Source organism: Capricornis sumatraensis, chromosome 20 (assembly GCF_032405125.1).
Source record: "Capricornis sumatraensis isolate serow.1 chromosome 20, serow.2, whole genome shotgun sequence".
Classification (NCBI taxonomy): Eukaryota; Metazoa; Chordata; class Mammalia; order Artiodactyla; family Bovidae; genus Capricornis; species Capricornis sumatraensis.
This window is the reverse complement of record NC_091088.1, coordinates 30,606,261-30,621,619: the sequence shown is the minus strand read 5'-3', so window position 1 is coordinate 30,621,619 and position 15,359 is coordinate 30,606,261. Positions and strand designations below refer to the sequence as shown.

At 41.5% G+C, this 15,359-nt stretch overlaps 1 protein-coding gene across 1 annotated transcript in view; it reads right to left on the bottom strand.

The window, feature by feature from the left end:
- The window catches only part of NUP93 (nucleoporin 93), a 103,961-nt gene that overhangs the window by 25,008 nt on the left and 63,594 nt on the right, over nt 1-15,359 (bottom strand). The window contains exons 4-5 of the mRNA XM_068991940.1: nt 12,626-12,688; nt 7,352-7,480 (exon numbers count right to left, since the gene is read on the bottom strand). Coding sequence (XP_068848041.1) covers nt 7,352-7,480; nt 12,626-12,688 — 192 coding nt within the window. The remainder of the gene's footprint in view (nt 1-7,351; nt 7,481-12,625; nt 12,689-15,359) is intronic.

The window sequence follows — 15,359 nt, the reverse complement described above, 5'->3', positions numbered from 1 at the left end:
TTGTACATAACATATCCAAGGATGGGGCTTCCCTGGTGGCTCAGACGGTAAAGTGTCTGCCTGCAGTGCGGGAGACCCGGGTTTGATCCCTGGGTTGGGAAGATCCCCTGGAGAAGGAAATGGCAACCCACTCCAGTACTCTTGCCTGGAAAATTCCATGGACTGAGAGGCTCCTCAGAGCCTGGTAGGCTACAGTCCACGGTGTTGCAAAGAGTTGGACACGACTCAGCGACTTCACTTCACTATCCAGGGATAAATAAATCTCTTTTTCCAAGGAGGGAGCATTCTAGATAGGAAAAAAGGAATGTAACCAGCATTCACTTTTAGCAAAATAAGTACAGAGGAAAAAGAAAATGTGATGAAACTATTGAAGGAAGAGAGTTTTTAATTTCCAAGTGGAAGGTTTTGGCTTCACATAAACAAAACAGAATCAAAGTAATTAACGTACAGTAGTTGGCTATACACTCTGTACATAGAAGCTAAGTACGACTAGGAAAAAAAACACCAACTGGGGACCAGAAGACCCCGGTTCTAAATGTAACCCAACTGTGTGACTTTGGGTAATGACATCGAACCTCTCTAGGGCATAGCTCTTCATGGAAAAAAAGGGAGGAATACTTGGGTCATTTATACAATGAAATTTATTACAGCCACTAAAATGACAGGCACCTACACATACTAACCAAGAAAAAGCTCCAAAATAAGTTAAAAAAACAAAACGTAATGCTAAGCTATAGCATCTATTATATAAAATCCTGCCATCTGTGGAAAAGATAAAAAACTGATTGTGTGTTTTGTCACTCAGTCGTGTCCGACTCTTTGCGACCCCATGGACTGTGACCCACCAGGCTCCTCTGTCTACGGGATTCTCTGGACAAGAATACTGGAGTGGGTTGCCATTTCCTTCTCCAGGGGATCTTCCCCACCCAGGGATTGAACCAAGGTCTCTTGCATTACAGGCGGATGCTTTAGCATCTGAGCTACTAGGGAAGGCCAAATAAATTGACTGGATGGACATATATGTATAAATGTGCACATAAAGACGTAAGAGGGAACTGAAAGGACAGGATGTCAGAGGTTATGTTTGGGTTTGGGGTGGAGGACAGCGGCTGAATTTTTAAAGCGTGTTCAACCATTAGAACGCTGTGCAAGAAGCGTTCTAATCATATCATATCACGTGTGATATGGCTTGATATCAAAATGAGTTGGTTTTTTAAACTTCTTTTTGAAAGAGCAGTGCAGCACTTTCCATACTTGAAATTCTATTCAAATTCCAGTATGTGGAACAAAACCAGCCCTTTTGGAAACTACCAGGGAGCCATAAAATACAGCTTGGAATCATCTAGTCTGGGGTTTTCTAATTCAAACTTTGTCAGTCAATATTTTTGCTGTATTCTACCAAATCTAACCATCTAAGACATCATGTTTATGTACCACCAAGAAAGAAAAATGCTGACAGTTAAACTATACCATTGATTAAAGACATATCTTGATTTCAGAGATGCTAAAATGTAGAAAAGATGTGTAGCTGGGAGCTGATGAAATATGGTATTAAGTCAGTTATCAAAATTAGAGACTACATTCAACATATACCGTTCACTATCTGTAATGATTAAGCTACAACAGCTTCTTTATCAAGGCTCCTGCTTGAGAAGCCGAGTCATTCCCCACATAATACAATGAAGCACTGACCACTGACTATGTTTAACACCAACAGAGCCATGACACACTGAGGCTGGATAAAAACTTACTTTTAAATACTGTTTTAATGTTGGCTGAGACATATCAAGGATTCTCAATGCTGCTCCCTGCTGTCATGCAAGCAGCACAGACTGGGGGTGTTCTTCCCCACAGGCCAGACGGAAGGTCTGGGGCATGGGGGCTCTTAGCTGGGGGTCTCTTTCTTGCTTTAAAGCCTATCATTTTGATTGAGACCAAAGCTTGGAACATTATTAACAATCTTTCAATTCCTACTTCCTTTAAAAATTGTATCTTTTTTTCAATGATATCCTAAGGAAATTAATTTCCCAAATTGAATTTTGCTATTGAAGCATCATTTTCCTTATTAAAACTTGCCAGGAACAGATATTACAATGTGTTGCTGCTCTTCTGTTATCAGAAGGCTTGAGGGAAAAATGTTTCAGGAATCACCATCTCCTAGTTCATTTTTGTTTAAAAAAATAAAAAAAGCCTCAAGTCTCTCTTCAAATTAAATTAGCCAAATTTAGACATTTTCCTTCAATGTAAGGTCAGCTCCAAATGACTAGAAGCCTCTTTCCTAGCTAATGACTCTCTAGATTCCAACAATCTTATTCTTCAAAATAAAGTACCCAGAAAAGAATGGTTTAGATGGCAAGTCATACTTTAATTATTTCCTCTACTTACTGGGGGCAGGAGAAGGGGACGACAGAGGATGAGATGGCTGGATGGCATCACTGACTCGATGGACATGAGTCTGAGTGAACTCCGGGAGTTGGTGATGGACAGGGAGACTGGCGTGCTTCAATTCATGGGGTCGCAAAGAGTCGGACACAACTGAGCGACTGAACTGACATGATGAGATATTTTTCATTCCCAGAAACACTTCATAAATCGAGGGACAGTTAAAAAGGGACAGATCCATCTTAGAATAATAAAAATAAACTTAACAATGTGTGCATGGATGTGTGCTAAGTCGCTTCAGTCATGTCCGACTCTTTGCAACTCCATGGTCTGTGGTCCACCAGGCTCCTCTGTCCATGGGATTCTCCAGGCAAGAATACTGGAGTGGGTTGCCATGCCCTTCTCCAGGGGGATCTTCCCAACCCAGGGACTGAACCCACGTCTCTTAGTCTCCTGCATTGGCAGGTGGGTTCTTTACCACTAGTCCCACCTGGGTAGCTTACCAAATACCAACCACCACCATAAACATGCTGGGATGTGCTAAGCGTGCACTCTATGCCGGCTCTGGGCCAGGTACCTTAACACACGTTCTATGTTCCTTTCAACCATTCTTTAAAAGAGGCCTTTTACAATGAGGATGAGAACAATGTGGTTCCCAGGAGAGGCCCGGGAACTCAGACCTGCCGAATTCCAAATCCTGTCTCTGTGGTTTCCTACAGAGAGGGTAAAGAAAGTGCCTGCCCAAGTGGAGCTAATACCACCTTTCCATCTTCTGGAAGAAAATTATATGGGAAAAACACATGGTTCTTCCACACATCCACCAGAATGGTTGAACTGAAAAAGACAAAAAATACCAAGTGTGGCAAAGATAAGGAAAAAAGAATTCTCACAGTGCTGGTGGGAGAGAACCGTGAGACACCATTTTGGAAAACTGCTGGGCAGCATCTGCTAAGGCAGAACACATGTGTACCCCGTGTGCCAACAACTGCCCTCTCACGTGTGCCCAACGGATGTGCAAATGTACATTCACTGGAAGACAGGTACAAGAATGCTCTCACTAGCACTCGTTATAAAAGCTAAGAACTGTAAACTATTCAAATGTGCATCCACATCAGAATGGGTAAGTACTGCAGTCATACTATCTGGCCATGAGAATGAACAGCCTTCAGCTACATGTAAAGATACACAGAATGTTAAGCAAAAGCAGCCAGACACAAGGGCGCATACAGCATGACTCCACTTACACAGAGTTTAAAAACAGGCAGAATTAATCCATGGCATTAGAAGTCAGGACAGTGTTTCTCTTGGTGGTTGTGGTGAGGGGGCGGGGATGCTAGGGGGATGGCAGTGTGGTCTCTTCACCTGGGTGTGGTTCATTTTTGGTAACTCACTGAGCTATATACTTAGAATGTGTATGTTTTTCTGTATGTATGTCATACTTCAGGGGAAAAGCTCAAAACAGCAACAAACAATAAAACCTATGAGGGTTCCAGAAATGGCAATTCCCTGGATAACCTGAAGAGAGAACCTTCTGCATTATTTGCCAGCTTTTTCAGCAAAGCTATCTACTCTGCTAGGTGTCACCATAGAGAACAGCAGAAGTATCAGTAAGAGGGAGTCCTCCCTTTCAAGAGCGAGGACTCGAGGTCAAGGAAGAAGTGTCTACTAAATAGACTAGTCTATTTTTAAGACAAGAGCAATCAAGAAAGAATATCTCATTAGCAGCTTATAATTACTTCCAAATCCCAATACAGACTACAACCTATTAACACAGTTTTAAAAAATGAAGTTTATAAAAACCATGAGCTGTTCTACTTCTCTGCCTAGACTTATAAGAAATTGAGAAACATCAGGCTGCCCAAGGATTTTCTACATTAGCTCTTCCCCCCCCCCCCAAGACTCTGCTCTTCTCTGAAGTCTTTGAGTCTAAGAAATGTGGAATAAGGTCCTTAATGAGTAATTTCCTAAGATAAATGACTTTAGCATCTATTTATTTGGGGGCTAATTTAATAGAAAAACTTGGTTTTAAACCAGGAGCAAATCTGTAGACACAGGATGTATAACGTTATCATGCAGGCATGACACTGCCAAGCTACCCACCTTTGACCCAGACTTCAATAGAACGATGGTCCAAATGTCAACAGTCCCCGGTCTCACCTAGCATAGCACAAGTCTTACTGAGCCTTAGGTGTCCAATCTCTTATGAGAAAAGAACATCAGCTAGTCAAAACAACTTTGGAGGAAGCACTGGTAATATTACTTGAAATGTCTAATGCTATAATTTTTATAAATTTTAATACTTTTTTGACATAAATTTTAACTTGCACATCCAAATTGTCTGAAACTACTTTTTGAGATTTTTTTTTTAATGTGGACCATTTTTAAAGTCTTTTAGTGAATTTGTTACAGTACTGCTTTTTTTATTTAATGGCTTTTTTGGCCTTGACACACATGAATCTTAGCTCTGGAACCAGGGATTGAACCAGCACCCCTTTCATTGAAAGGCGAAATCTTAGCTACTGAACCACCACGGAAGTGCCCTGAAATTACTTAACTTTTAAACAATAGTAAAGGATAGTCATTATGGGAGAGGGGCTTTACATTATCATTAATCTTCCCAATAATCCCATTTTACTAATGAAGACACTAAATGTCTGCAGGGTTAAATAACTTGAATATTTAAATAATAACTTGGATGCCATTATCAGAACTAGTCAGTGGTGAAGCTAGGGTTAGAACCCCAAAGTCATTCTCTCCCCATCACTAGTGTGGTGAATGTATGGTCACAGTTCCCACTGGCCAAGGGCAGATATCACTAATCAAGGAAGACATACTTTCCTGCTGATCCCAAGATGCAGCCTCAAAATCCCTCTCAGGAAAGATCGCCAGGATAAGTAAGAGATAAACCCTATGTAACATACCCACTCTAAAATCACACATCCCTAATACTCTGGTTAGCACAAAGTTAGCTAAGGCCAAATGATTTATTCACCAAATATTTTTGGAGCATCGAATATGTTCCAGGCACTCATCTAGGCACTGGTGATATGAGTAAGTACAGTAAATAAAAATCCTTACCTTCCTGGAGCTTAAATTCTTCTAGGAGAAACAGACAATAAGCAATATAAAGACATCATACACACACAGTGATTTTAAGTGGTTTAAAGTGAGGAAGTGATAAAAAGAAAAATATAGCAAGAAAAGGGGATATAGGGAGGGTTGAATGGGGAGAGCGTGGTTTGGATTTCAGATGTAAAGGTCCTGGAAGGCCTCACTGAGATGGCACTGGGTAATATTTGAAGGAATTGAGGAGGACAGGCATGCAATGATTTGGGGGAAGAGCCTTTTAGACACAAGCAACAGGAGGCCCAGATGATCTAAGGCAGAAGCAGCAAGAGCAATGGGGAGAGCAGAATAACGTGAGCTGGGAGAGGCAGCAAGACCAGGCCGGAGAAGGATTGGCAAGTCAGGGCGAAGACTCTGGCTTTCACTCCAAATGAGATGAGTGTCACTGGAGGACCCTGAGAAGAGGTCTGACGTGATCTAGTCTGTGTTTAACAGCATCGCTCTGGCTATTGAGAAGACCGCACAAGGGCAGAAGCAGGGAGACCAGTGTGGTTGACAGCCTCTAAGATGGCTCCCAATAATCCCCAGGTCCTGGGATCCAAGCTCTCGTTTAATCCTCTCTCCTTGAGTGTAGGCTGAATTTAGTAATTTACTTTGATCAGAGAGGTGACAGTGTATAACTTTCAAGATTAAGTCACGGAAAGACTGTAGTTTCTGTCTCAGGGGCCCTTGAACTCTCCCTTGGATCCTTCACTCTTGCCCCAGGAGAGGCACACTACCATGCTGTGAGCAGAATAAAAGAGCCCCACACAGCGAGGAGCTCACGCCCCTAGCCAAGAGCCAGAGAGGGCCTGGGGCTTGTCAGGAAGCACATGAGCGAGCCTGGGCCTGGATCCTCTTCAAGCTGAGCCCTGCGAGGAGTGTAGCCTTAGCCAGTATCCTGACCACCAGGGCCAGGACATCCCAAACCAGAAACACTCAGCTAAGCTAAACACTTGTTTTCAGCTACTATGGTTTGGAGTGATTGATTACACAGCAACAGATAATGGAAAAACCAGTTAGCAGATCAGTCCAATAATCTGAACAAGAGATACTGGTTGACTTGGCCCCAGATGCTAACAGCAGAGGTGGTAAGAAGTGGTTGGGGAGGGGGATTCGGGATGGGAGGGGGGACATATGTATACCTGTGGCTGATTCATGTTAATGTATGGCAAAAACCTCCACAATATTGTAAAGTAATCAGCCTCCAATTAAAATAAATAAAGTTTTTTAAAAAGTGGTTGAATTCTGGGTATATTCTGAGAGGAGGGCTAAGTGGATTTGTCAGCATGTCTGAGAGTCTAGGTAAGAGGAGGGTAGGATAAAAATGAATCTGAGGTGTATGATCTCAGCAAGTGAAAAACTGGAACTGCCTTTTATAAAGACGATAAACTCTGTGAGAAAAGCGGGGAGGGAGTTGGAGGCAGTTGCTACCATGACTCAATTTTAAACATGTTAAGCTTGATGGCTCTGAGACACCTGAGTAGCCAAGATGGCCACTAGAACAAATGAGTCTGGGAGGATTCAGGGCGGTGATGTGAATCTGAGTCTTCAAGTACACAGAAGGTATTTAATACATGAGCCCAGAAGAGATCAACAGGGCAGTGATTAATGAAGAATCAGGAACAGGTCAAGGACAGAGCCCTGGGACAGGAGTCTGAGGACAATTCAGCACAAGAGGTTGAGCAGAAGCAGCCAGCCATGCTGGAGGAATTCAGGTAAATGTGGGCATCTACAGGCGATGAAGAAAGGGCTTCCAGAGGAAGACAGGGAGCAGCTGTTCCAGGCCAGCCAGCGGTCAAGCAGATAAGCATTTTCTGACCTCACATTTTAAATAATGGTTTATTTTCTGGACTCAACTCACCTCACTTTCTTGAGTAAAGTCAAGGGCATCTTCTCCTGATGCCAGCAGGGTGTGGAGAATTCGCTGCTTCACTTGTTCCCACTCGACCAGCATTGACTCTCGATGGTACTCCTCAGCCATACCAAAGGTCTGGGGGAGAGAAGAGAAAGAGGACCCGAGTGAGAAAACAAAGAACACAGTTTCCCTTAACGTGCAACAGAAATTCAAAACCCTCTAGATCTGCCATCTTTCCATAATCAGAGAAAAGGCAAGCTATTTCAAATTATCCTTAAAGAACTGAGAGCTGTTTGCAAACATGCCCTATTTCATCAAGTCTAACACATGAAAAGCAGTTTGTTAATTGTGGTAAAATGTACTTAACCATAAAGCTTACCATTTTAACCACTTAACTGTGCAGTTCAATGGCATTAAGTTCATTCACATGGCTGTGCAAACATCACCACCATGTATCTCCAGAATGCTCCTCATTGTGCAAAAATGAAATTCTGCACCCATTAAACAATACCTCCATTCCCACCGTTCCCCAGACACAGGCAACCGCCATTCTACTTCTGTCTCTAGGATTCTGACACATCTAGGCACTCACAGAAGTGCAATCATACAGTATTTGTCTTTTGTGTCTGGCTATTTCACTTAGCATCACGTCCTCAGGTTCATCTATGCTGTAGCACATGCAGTCTCCTTCCGTGTTAAGGCTGAGTAATACTCCACTGTACACATACACATTTTGTTTATCCATGCCTCTATCCATGGACACATGAGTTGCTTTCAACTTTTGGTTAATATGAATCATGCTTTTGTGAAACTGGGTGTACAAATCTCTCTTCAAGTTCCTGCTTTCAATTCTTTGGAATACATGTCCAGAAATGAAATTGCTGGATCACATGGTCATCCTATGTTTAATTTTTTGAGCGACTGTACAATGTTTTCAATGAGGCTATACTTTTTCATTCCTACCAACAGTGCACAATAGTTCCAATTTCTCTACATCCTCTCCAATATCACTTTCTGGGGTTTTTGACTGTAGCCATGCTAATGGGTGTGAGGTGCTAACTCCTGGTTTTGATCTACATTTCCTCTAATGAATAGTAATGCTTAATTTTTTTCTTATGTGCTTATTAAGATAAGTATCTTCTTAAAACCTTAACCCTCTGAAATCAGGCTACATATTACGATTGATAGCATGTCAAAAGTTTAAACTGAAGTATTGTTTTTTAAAGTACTTTTTCTGTGCAGTACATAAAATAATGATGGTTTGTAAGTCAATGGTATCTTAAGATTTAATGAGCCTCTAAGATGAGACAGAAACAAAAGATTTTCCCAGTGTCTTATTTTTTTTTAAAGAAACAGTAATATTTTCACAGAAGGAAGCAAATCAGTTAAACACACACACACAAAACCTAGAGCTGTCTACAATTAAGTTTCCTATCAGTCTACTCGGGCTTCCCTGGTGGCTCCGAGGTTAAAGCGTCTGCATCAGTTTACTCCAAGTCACTCCTGAAATCTCTGGCAAACCTCACTCCTATTTCCTAGTGATACTGCACGTTGCCAAAGCAAATGTACTCAGGAAGAAAAAAGAAGGAAAACAGAAAAGGAGGGAGGGAGAAAGGAAGGGAAAAACAAACAGCAACAACACCCCCCCACCCACCCCCTCAAAAAGAGACAAAAAAGCCTCTTGAAAACTAAAACAAAACCCTCTGAGGGGGAGATTAAAGCAATTTATAGAGACATACTGAATCATAACCATTCTTAGCCTATGATTCTTTAATTGGCAACCAGGTTTCCCATAAGCTTGAGCCTGCTTTTCAAAAAGCCATTTCATTTACAATCAGATTGGCATCCAGTTAGGCAGCACCAAAGGCATGAGTATTAGTAATGCCTGCTTTATTTCTGGCAACAAAGATAATTTATATACTGATAATATCCATATATATGAGCTCTGGGAAACTCTAAAAAAAATTGTATACTCTTTTTACAAATGTGATGTTTGCGTATGGATCAGTATTTATTAAAACATGGAAAGACAGCAGACAGCCACAAAAATGATTAGGAAGAGGGTTGGCACATCCTGCAAATTTGATTTGGTCCATCTATCAGTGTATTCCTAACAGGAACTCTGAAGACAGAAGAAGAAATGCTAATCAAAAACTTTAAAAATAGACTTTCACTTGGTTTTCTTCTGAGAGTTAGGCAGAAAAGACCATTCCAGTTAGCCTGGACTGAAAAAAAAATACCTAGAGAAAAATCATTTTCTCTTGCTACATTATGGACCTTAAACACGAAAGCTATGCTTTTTTTTTTTTTTTGAAAGCTATGCTTTTTGAACAGAGAGAAGGATGTTGGACAGAAAGATGGGGGAAAGGGGAGGGGAAGGAGCTCGGGTACCTAGAAGCTACCCAGAAATGCTGCACGTGTTGAACCACATTTCTTCTAAACCTCTTCCTGTTTAGTGGTCAACCACCTCCTCAACCTTGCACCTGCTGGAGTAAGGGAAACAGAGAGCTATGTGGCAGGTGGACCAGGGTGGGTTGGAATAGAGGTGGAGAGCTGGAATACCATACAGCTTTCCAAACTCGCAACAGGAAGTGAAGCAAGCGAAGCACTGACTAAGCTGTGGCACTGACCCAAGACACCAGGGCATCACATGAATTTTTTTTTAAGGGTAAGTCCTCCGGCTGGTGAAGAATGGCAAAGCAGTAAAGGCAACTGAAGAGAACACAATCCGTCTCAGAGACACTGCTGATGAGGATGGCACGGGCAGACTTCCGGCATCATGTAAGGGTCAGAGCCATAACAGTGGGAAACAACCATCCCCTGTTAATCAAGCTGCCCACCTGTGTGCCAAGAACTGCTTCAGGAACACAGGAAGTACTCTGAAAATTGGCAGCTTTCTGGGCTCCAGTCCTCAGAGTATCTCTGAGAGGTACGCCAGGCTACTCATTTAGAAACAGCCCCACAACCTGAACAAACAGCACTGTCATTCCATTCATCAGTAGTGTGATAAGGAGCTTCAAATAAAAATAAATGGCCCAACATTAAAATTCTCTTCTCTTGACCATGCCACCCCCAGCTTATCTTAATTACATTAGAGATAATGGAACATCCAATTTGTGGGCTAATCAGGGATGATCAGTAGCCCATCTGCCCTCTTCTAGCCTATTCCCTGTAGACTCACATCTGAACCACTGGATTAGGTGCAAAGAAGAATGTCAACTAGGAGAGCTAATCAGAGAGAATCAACAGAGCTAAGAACTAAGAGGAAGGAGGACAGGGAGGGTCTGAAGCGAGGTGAGAGACAAGAAGGAAAGAAACCCAAGGGAAGAGAAGAGGGATAACCTGGAAGGGTATGCAGAGGTCTACAAATTAAAAGGAAAGACAAACCACAGAAAATGACAAAGCAGGGAGAAACTGTTAAAAACTAGATTTGAATCTTTCAAGTTATGTGGGGAAATAGATCTCTTCAAACACGGTTAAGAAAGGCAGGCACGGAAAGAACTGGGCAACTGAATTAAGAACAGGTGGGGAGCACTAGAACCCCATTTTCATAAAGGGAAGAGGGCAATATGCTTTGACTTCACACCCGCTTATTATTGAGCTGTTGCTGGCTTTTAGAAACTCTACATATGTTCTGATAATGTTGTTCTGTTTTTGCTGGGATGCACCAAATGGGAAAAGATAGGACACATTTGTGGTTTTGTAGCTTGTTTTCTTGGCATTTCAGCAGGACATTGGCAAGTTATTCAAACGTGAAATTACCACCAAAATGCCAGGAAGCTGCTCACCTTTTGTTTGAAAATGATTCTTGCTCAGTGGCAGCCTCCAGGTGTCCAGACAGGTGAAAGGTCCCCCCTCAGGGCCGGCTCCCAACACCGGAACACCTCCCTCACAAACACATATGCACACATTTTGCACTGTGGTATGTCACTTAAATGTTTTGGCTGGCTGCACATTTAGTCTCAGTATGGCACAACGTTCAGAGACTGCCAATTTCAGAAACACATTCCGCAGGGTAAAAGGATTAATAAGGCTCGGTGGCATTCGACAATCCTAATTTAATTTCATTGGTCCTGTACAGCAGGAGAAATCAATGTTGGTGAGTAACTCATTCCAAGTGTGAACAAAAAGGAAAAAAACCTTAAAAAATTTTTTTTTCAGTTCTGGATCAAGTGAATCTCTCTATTTCTAGGAATAAGTACTATTGCCAACAATATAATTAATTAAATTTTAGGGAATTTTACTCTGATAATTAAACATACCAGTCATTCAAATAATGTCTCTGAAACATATTCTTATCAATTAGAGCTGGAAAGCCCCCGTGCTGCCCTGTCTCACTCACATCAGCCCTAATGAGACACTTCCACCTGTATGGAGTATTTAAGAAAGCATACCAAGCAGCAATTTTTTTTTTTTACTCTCTTATTTTTTGAACCATATAAATAATACACAAATTTCACATGATCTATGGGCTACATAAGTAAACAGCAGAACAGAGGTCCCTTCACCCCTACTCGTCCTTGCAGATATAGCGACTGCTTTCAGACTAATGTGAAACCCCCAGCCTCCTTCCTGGGAAAAGTTGCATCTTTAGAACCAACTCCACATAATCACTAAGCTTCTTCTTCCTTCTTCCCCAAAAGACCCAGGGGCCTGAAAATCTCTTACTCCATAATGGAAGGTCTTGGAAAGGTTTTGATCTTTTCATCCTCGTCAAACAACTGAAGATAACCCACATGTCAGTAAAGTAAATGATCTTTGAGGATCTTGTGGGAATGCTTGCTGCAAAATATTGCTGCCCATGTCATGGCTGTTCTGGCTGACTTACGTACTATCCTCTAGAACATCAAGAGGTTTTTGTTTGTTCGAAAGAGCTTGGAGAAATTGCTAATTTAAAACGTGTTGTAGAAAGTCAAATTTTATGACAAAAGGAAAATAAATTAGGGAAAATTATCAAGGATCATAACTGCTCTTCTGAATTGTTGGTTCAGTAGAAACCAAAATGCCATTTATACTATAACAGTGAGACCCAAGAATTGTCTTGTGCTCCCATTTCAAGATTAACTTAATGGTTAACTGCCCAGCCCAGTGTTTCCGATGCAGTCACTGTATACACCAGAGTTACAAGCATAGCATTTTCCTCAAAAATGGTTACTGTAAAACTCCCCCTGGTGAACTACCAGGAGAGCTGGGCCTGGGACAGAGAATCCAGCTTCTAGAACCTGTACACCCCAGCATACATGCTGCTCTCACAACAGCATGCATCTATGCATTTCTTACCCTCTTCCGGGACTCTTCGATGGCAGACAGCAGGGCATTGTCCTTTTCATTCTTTAGGAAGCCCTGGGAAGGAGCAGAGAAATGATATAACTTAGGTCAAAATTAACAAAATTAACCTTTAAAGAATCAAAAGCACACTGCAGGAGGAAGAAGAAGAAGAAAAACAACCATAGGGACATCTGTTGCCCTGCTTACCTTCACCCTCAACAAATGCCCTCAACTTGAAAATATTATATTACAGTTTTGGATATGCAGCCGGTCACAGTGTCTGTAACTGTTCTGGTCTACAATTTCTTCCTAATATTGAGGAAGCCATCAGCCATCCTTCTGTTTGGGTGTTTTTCCCTTGTTTGTCACTGGTTGGGATACCTGCAAAACCATTTATTTACACACTTCTTCTGGGGTTATGCTACGTGTGCCCCCTATTTCAGGCCAGATGACATATACCATTTATTTAACACAGGTAGGGGGAAGGGGAACTGACCCACAAGGCTGATTTTACAGGCACAGGGTGAAATGTTTGTAAAATACAACTTCACAGTAACACAACAGACCTAGTTTTACATTGTGCTCCCCCGATTTACTACTTGCATGGGTGACTTGATTTTAGACAAGTCACCCAGATTCTCTAAGCTGTAGTTTACTCAGCTGTAAAATGAAAATTAAAGGAGATAATGTAATCAAGTGCTTGGCCCAAGGCTCAAAACATGTAGCTCCAGCATTAGGACTGCTTAGATCGAGATCTGCTGGTGACATTACAGCGAGACACCCAGGGTGACTTCTTTGCTGCCACCGTCTTCATTGCTCAACCTGAGATGCTGGGGAGGAGAAGGGACAGCTGCAGAGTGGGCTTCCATGCCTAACTCTAGGCTAGTGCCTGGCCCTTCACAGAGGAGGGAAGCTCACGGCTGGGATGTGGGGGCCAAGGAGGAACAAGGAAGACAATCCCTTAACTAACCGTTGGAGATCAAAGCTTTAGTTGTGATGAAAGAACTGGTATCATCCAATACATTAGATCCGCCTGTACTGTGGAATTTAAGGTACCTGCGCATCAAGAACACTGTGTGTGTATTTATATGTGTTCAAAATCATGTTTCTTTTTTTTCAGAATCAATCATGCTTTTACTTTTCTTATTTTGGGAACTCTTTGGGGAACTATAATACAAAACAGAATTAAGCTAAAAGTTTCATGCTAAATTTTAAAACATTATCTGATAGTTTTCTTGAAAACTTACTGTCATGATTAATTGATTTATTAATCACTTATTTATATTTCAACAATTGTAATGTTTCAGTATATTTTGTTCAAACAGTCCCAGATATAAGGCTATGATTCTTAAAACAAGACAAAAAAACCAAAACAGGGGTGGGGGCTAATAAGACTGAAGACATATATTTAAATAAAATATGACTGATCTTTGTCCGATTCTCCACATCTGTCGTCACATCCCAACCTGGGCTGAGCACTGGGATGGACAACGGCCAGCAGCTCTGGGAGCAGTTCTCTTGTTGGCTTCTCCAGGGCAGGCAGTCCCGAGGCAGCACTCAGGCTGCTCCAAACACCTACACTGACATTTGGGGGAAGTGGTGGGGTGGAGAGGATGCATTGGCCACCTGCCTACTAATATAACGGCCTCAATAAGCCAGAGCACGTAAACCTAGCCCCCCATGGGATCCATTCAGGAGAGGGCAGCTTGTCATCACATGCCTGTTTCTGACCATTGCAAGGGAGCCAGACATGAAATGATGGGAAGGATTTTAATGGACCTTGTTCATACCCTTCACAGCGAATGATTATATCAAGTAAACAAATCTTCATCATGATTCCCTTTTCCTGAGCCGGTCTTCAATGGCAACAGCCAAAGGCTTTAGTGTCACAGTTTATAAACAAAGCTACAGAACTATTATCTTCGACTGCTGTTCCTGAACAAAGGGCAGGCGTAGTTTGTGCTTTGTTGTGCTGTTTCATGCTGCTAATGGTCAGGGTGGTGGTGATAACTACTGCCTGACAGGCCTGGTTTCATTTTTCTCTTTTTGGTTGGGGTGGGAGGGGCTATGCCAAATACCCCACCTCCTCTCTCGGCTTCTCTGCTCTTCCCAGTGACCAGCCATCTCTTTCTTTCAGCTGCATCCATGTCTGTCTATAACCCACATATACACAATTCAAACACAAATGCAAAGCATTAATCAGACATTTGTTTAAAAGAAACATAATGAAAAAAATAAAATAAATAAAAGCAACATAATATTCTGTAAGAAACAATTTCAACATTTCTAAGAAATGAAATTTCAAGTAGTGGTTAAGAAACAAAAAAGAAGGAAAAAAGGCATTGTTGAAGGGGGTGCAGATTACTCTCTTCTTATAACCCTACCTTCCAAAAATCTCACTAAATAAACTAAATGAAGCATTTGTGCATAAGAATCAAATTACAGATATCACCTACATATGAACAAAGGCCATGAGCCATGATGAACCTCAACAATAGAGGTTGTTGAGCCAAGTCTACAAAATATATGGATTTTGAATTTTAATTTTTCATTCTTTATTCACTCCTAAAATGAAATGTTAAAATATTTTAATATATTTTATTTTTTAAAACAATGTGTCAGTGACCTATCTTTTGAAAAGAATCTTAAACGTATTACCCAGTCAGAATAGTGCTGGGGTCTGTGCGCCATCTAGTGGCAGTTAGATTCTTGTAAAGAACATATGTCTTAAGGAAAAATACCTAAA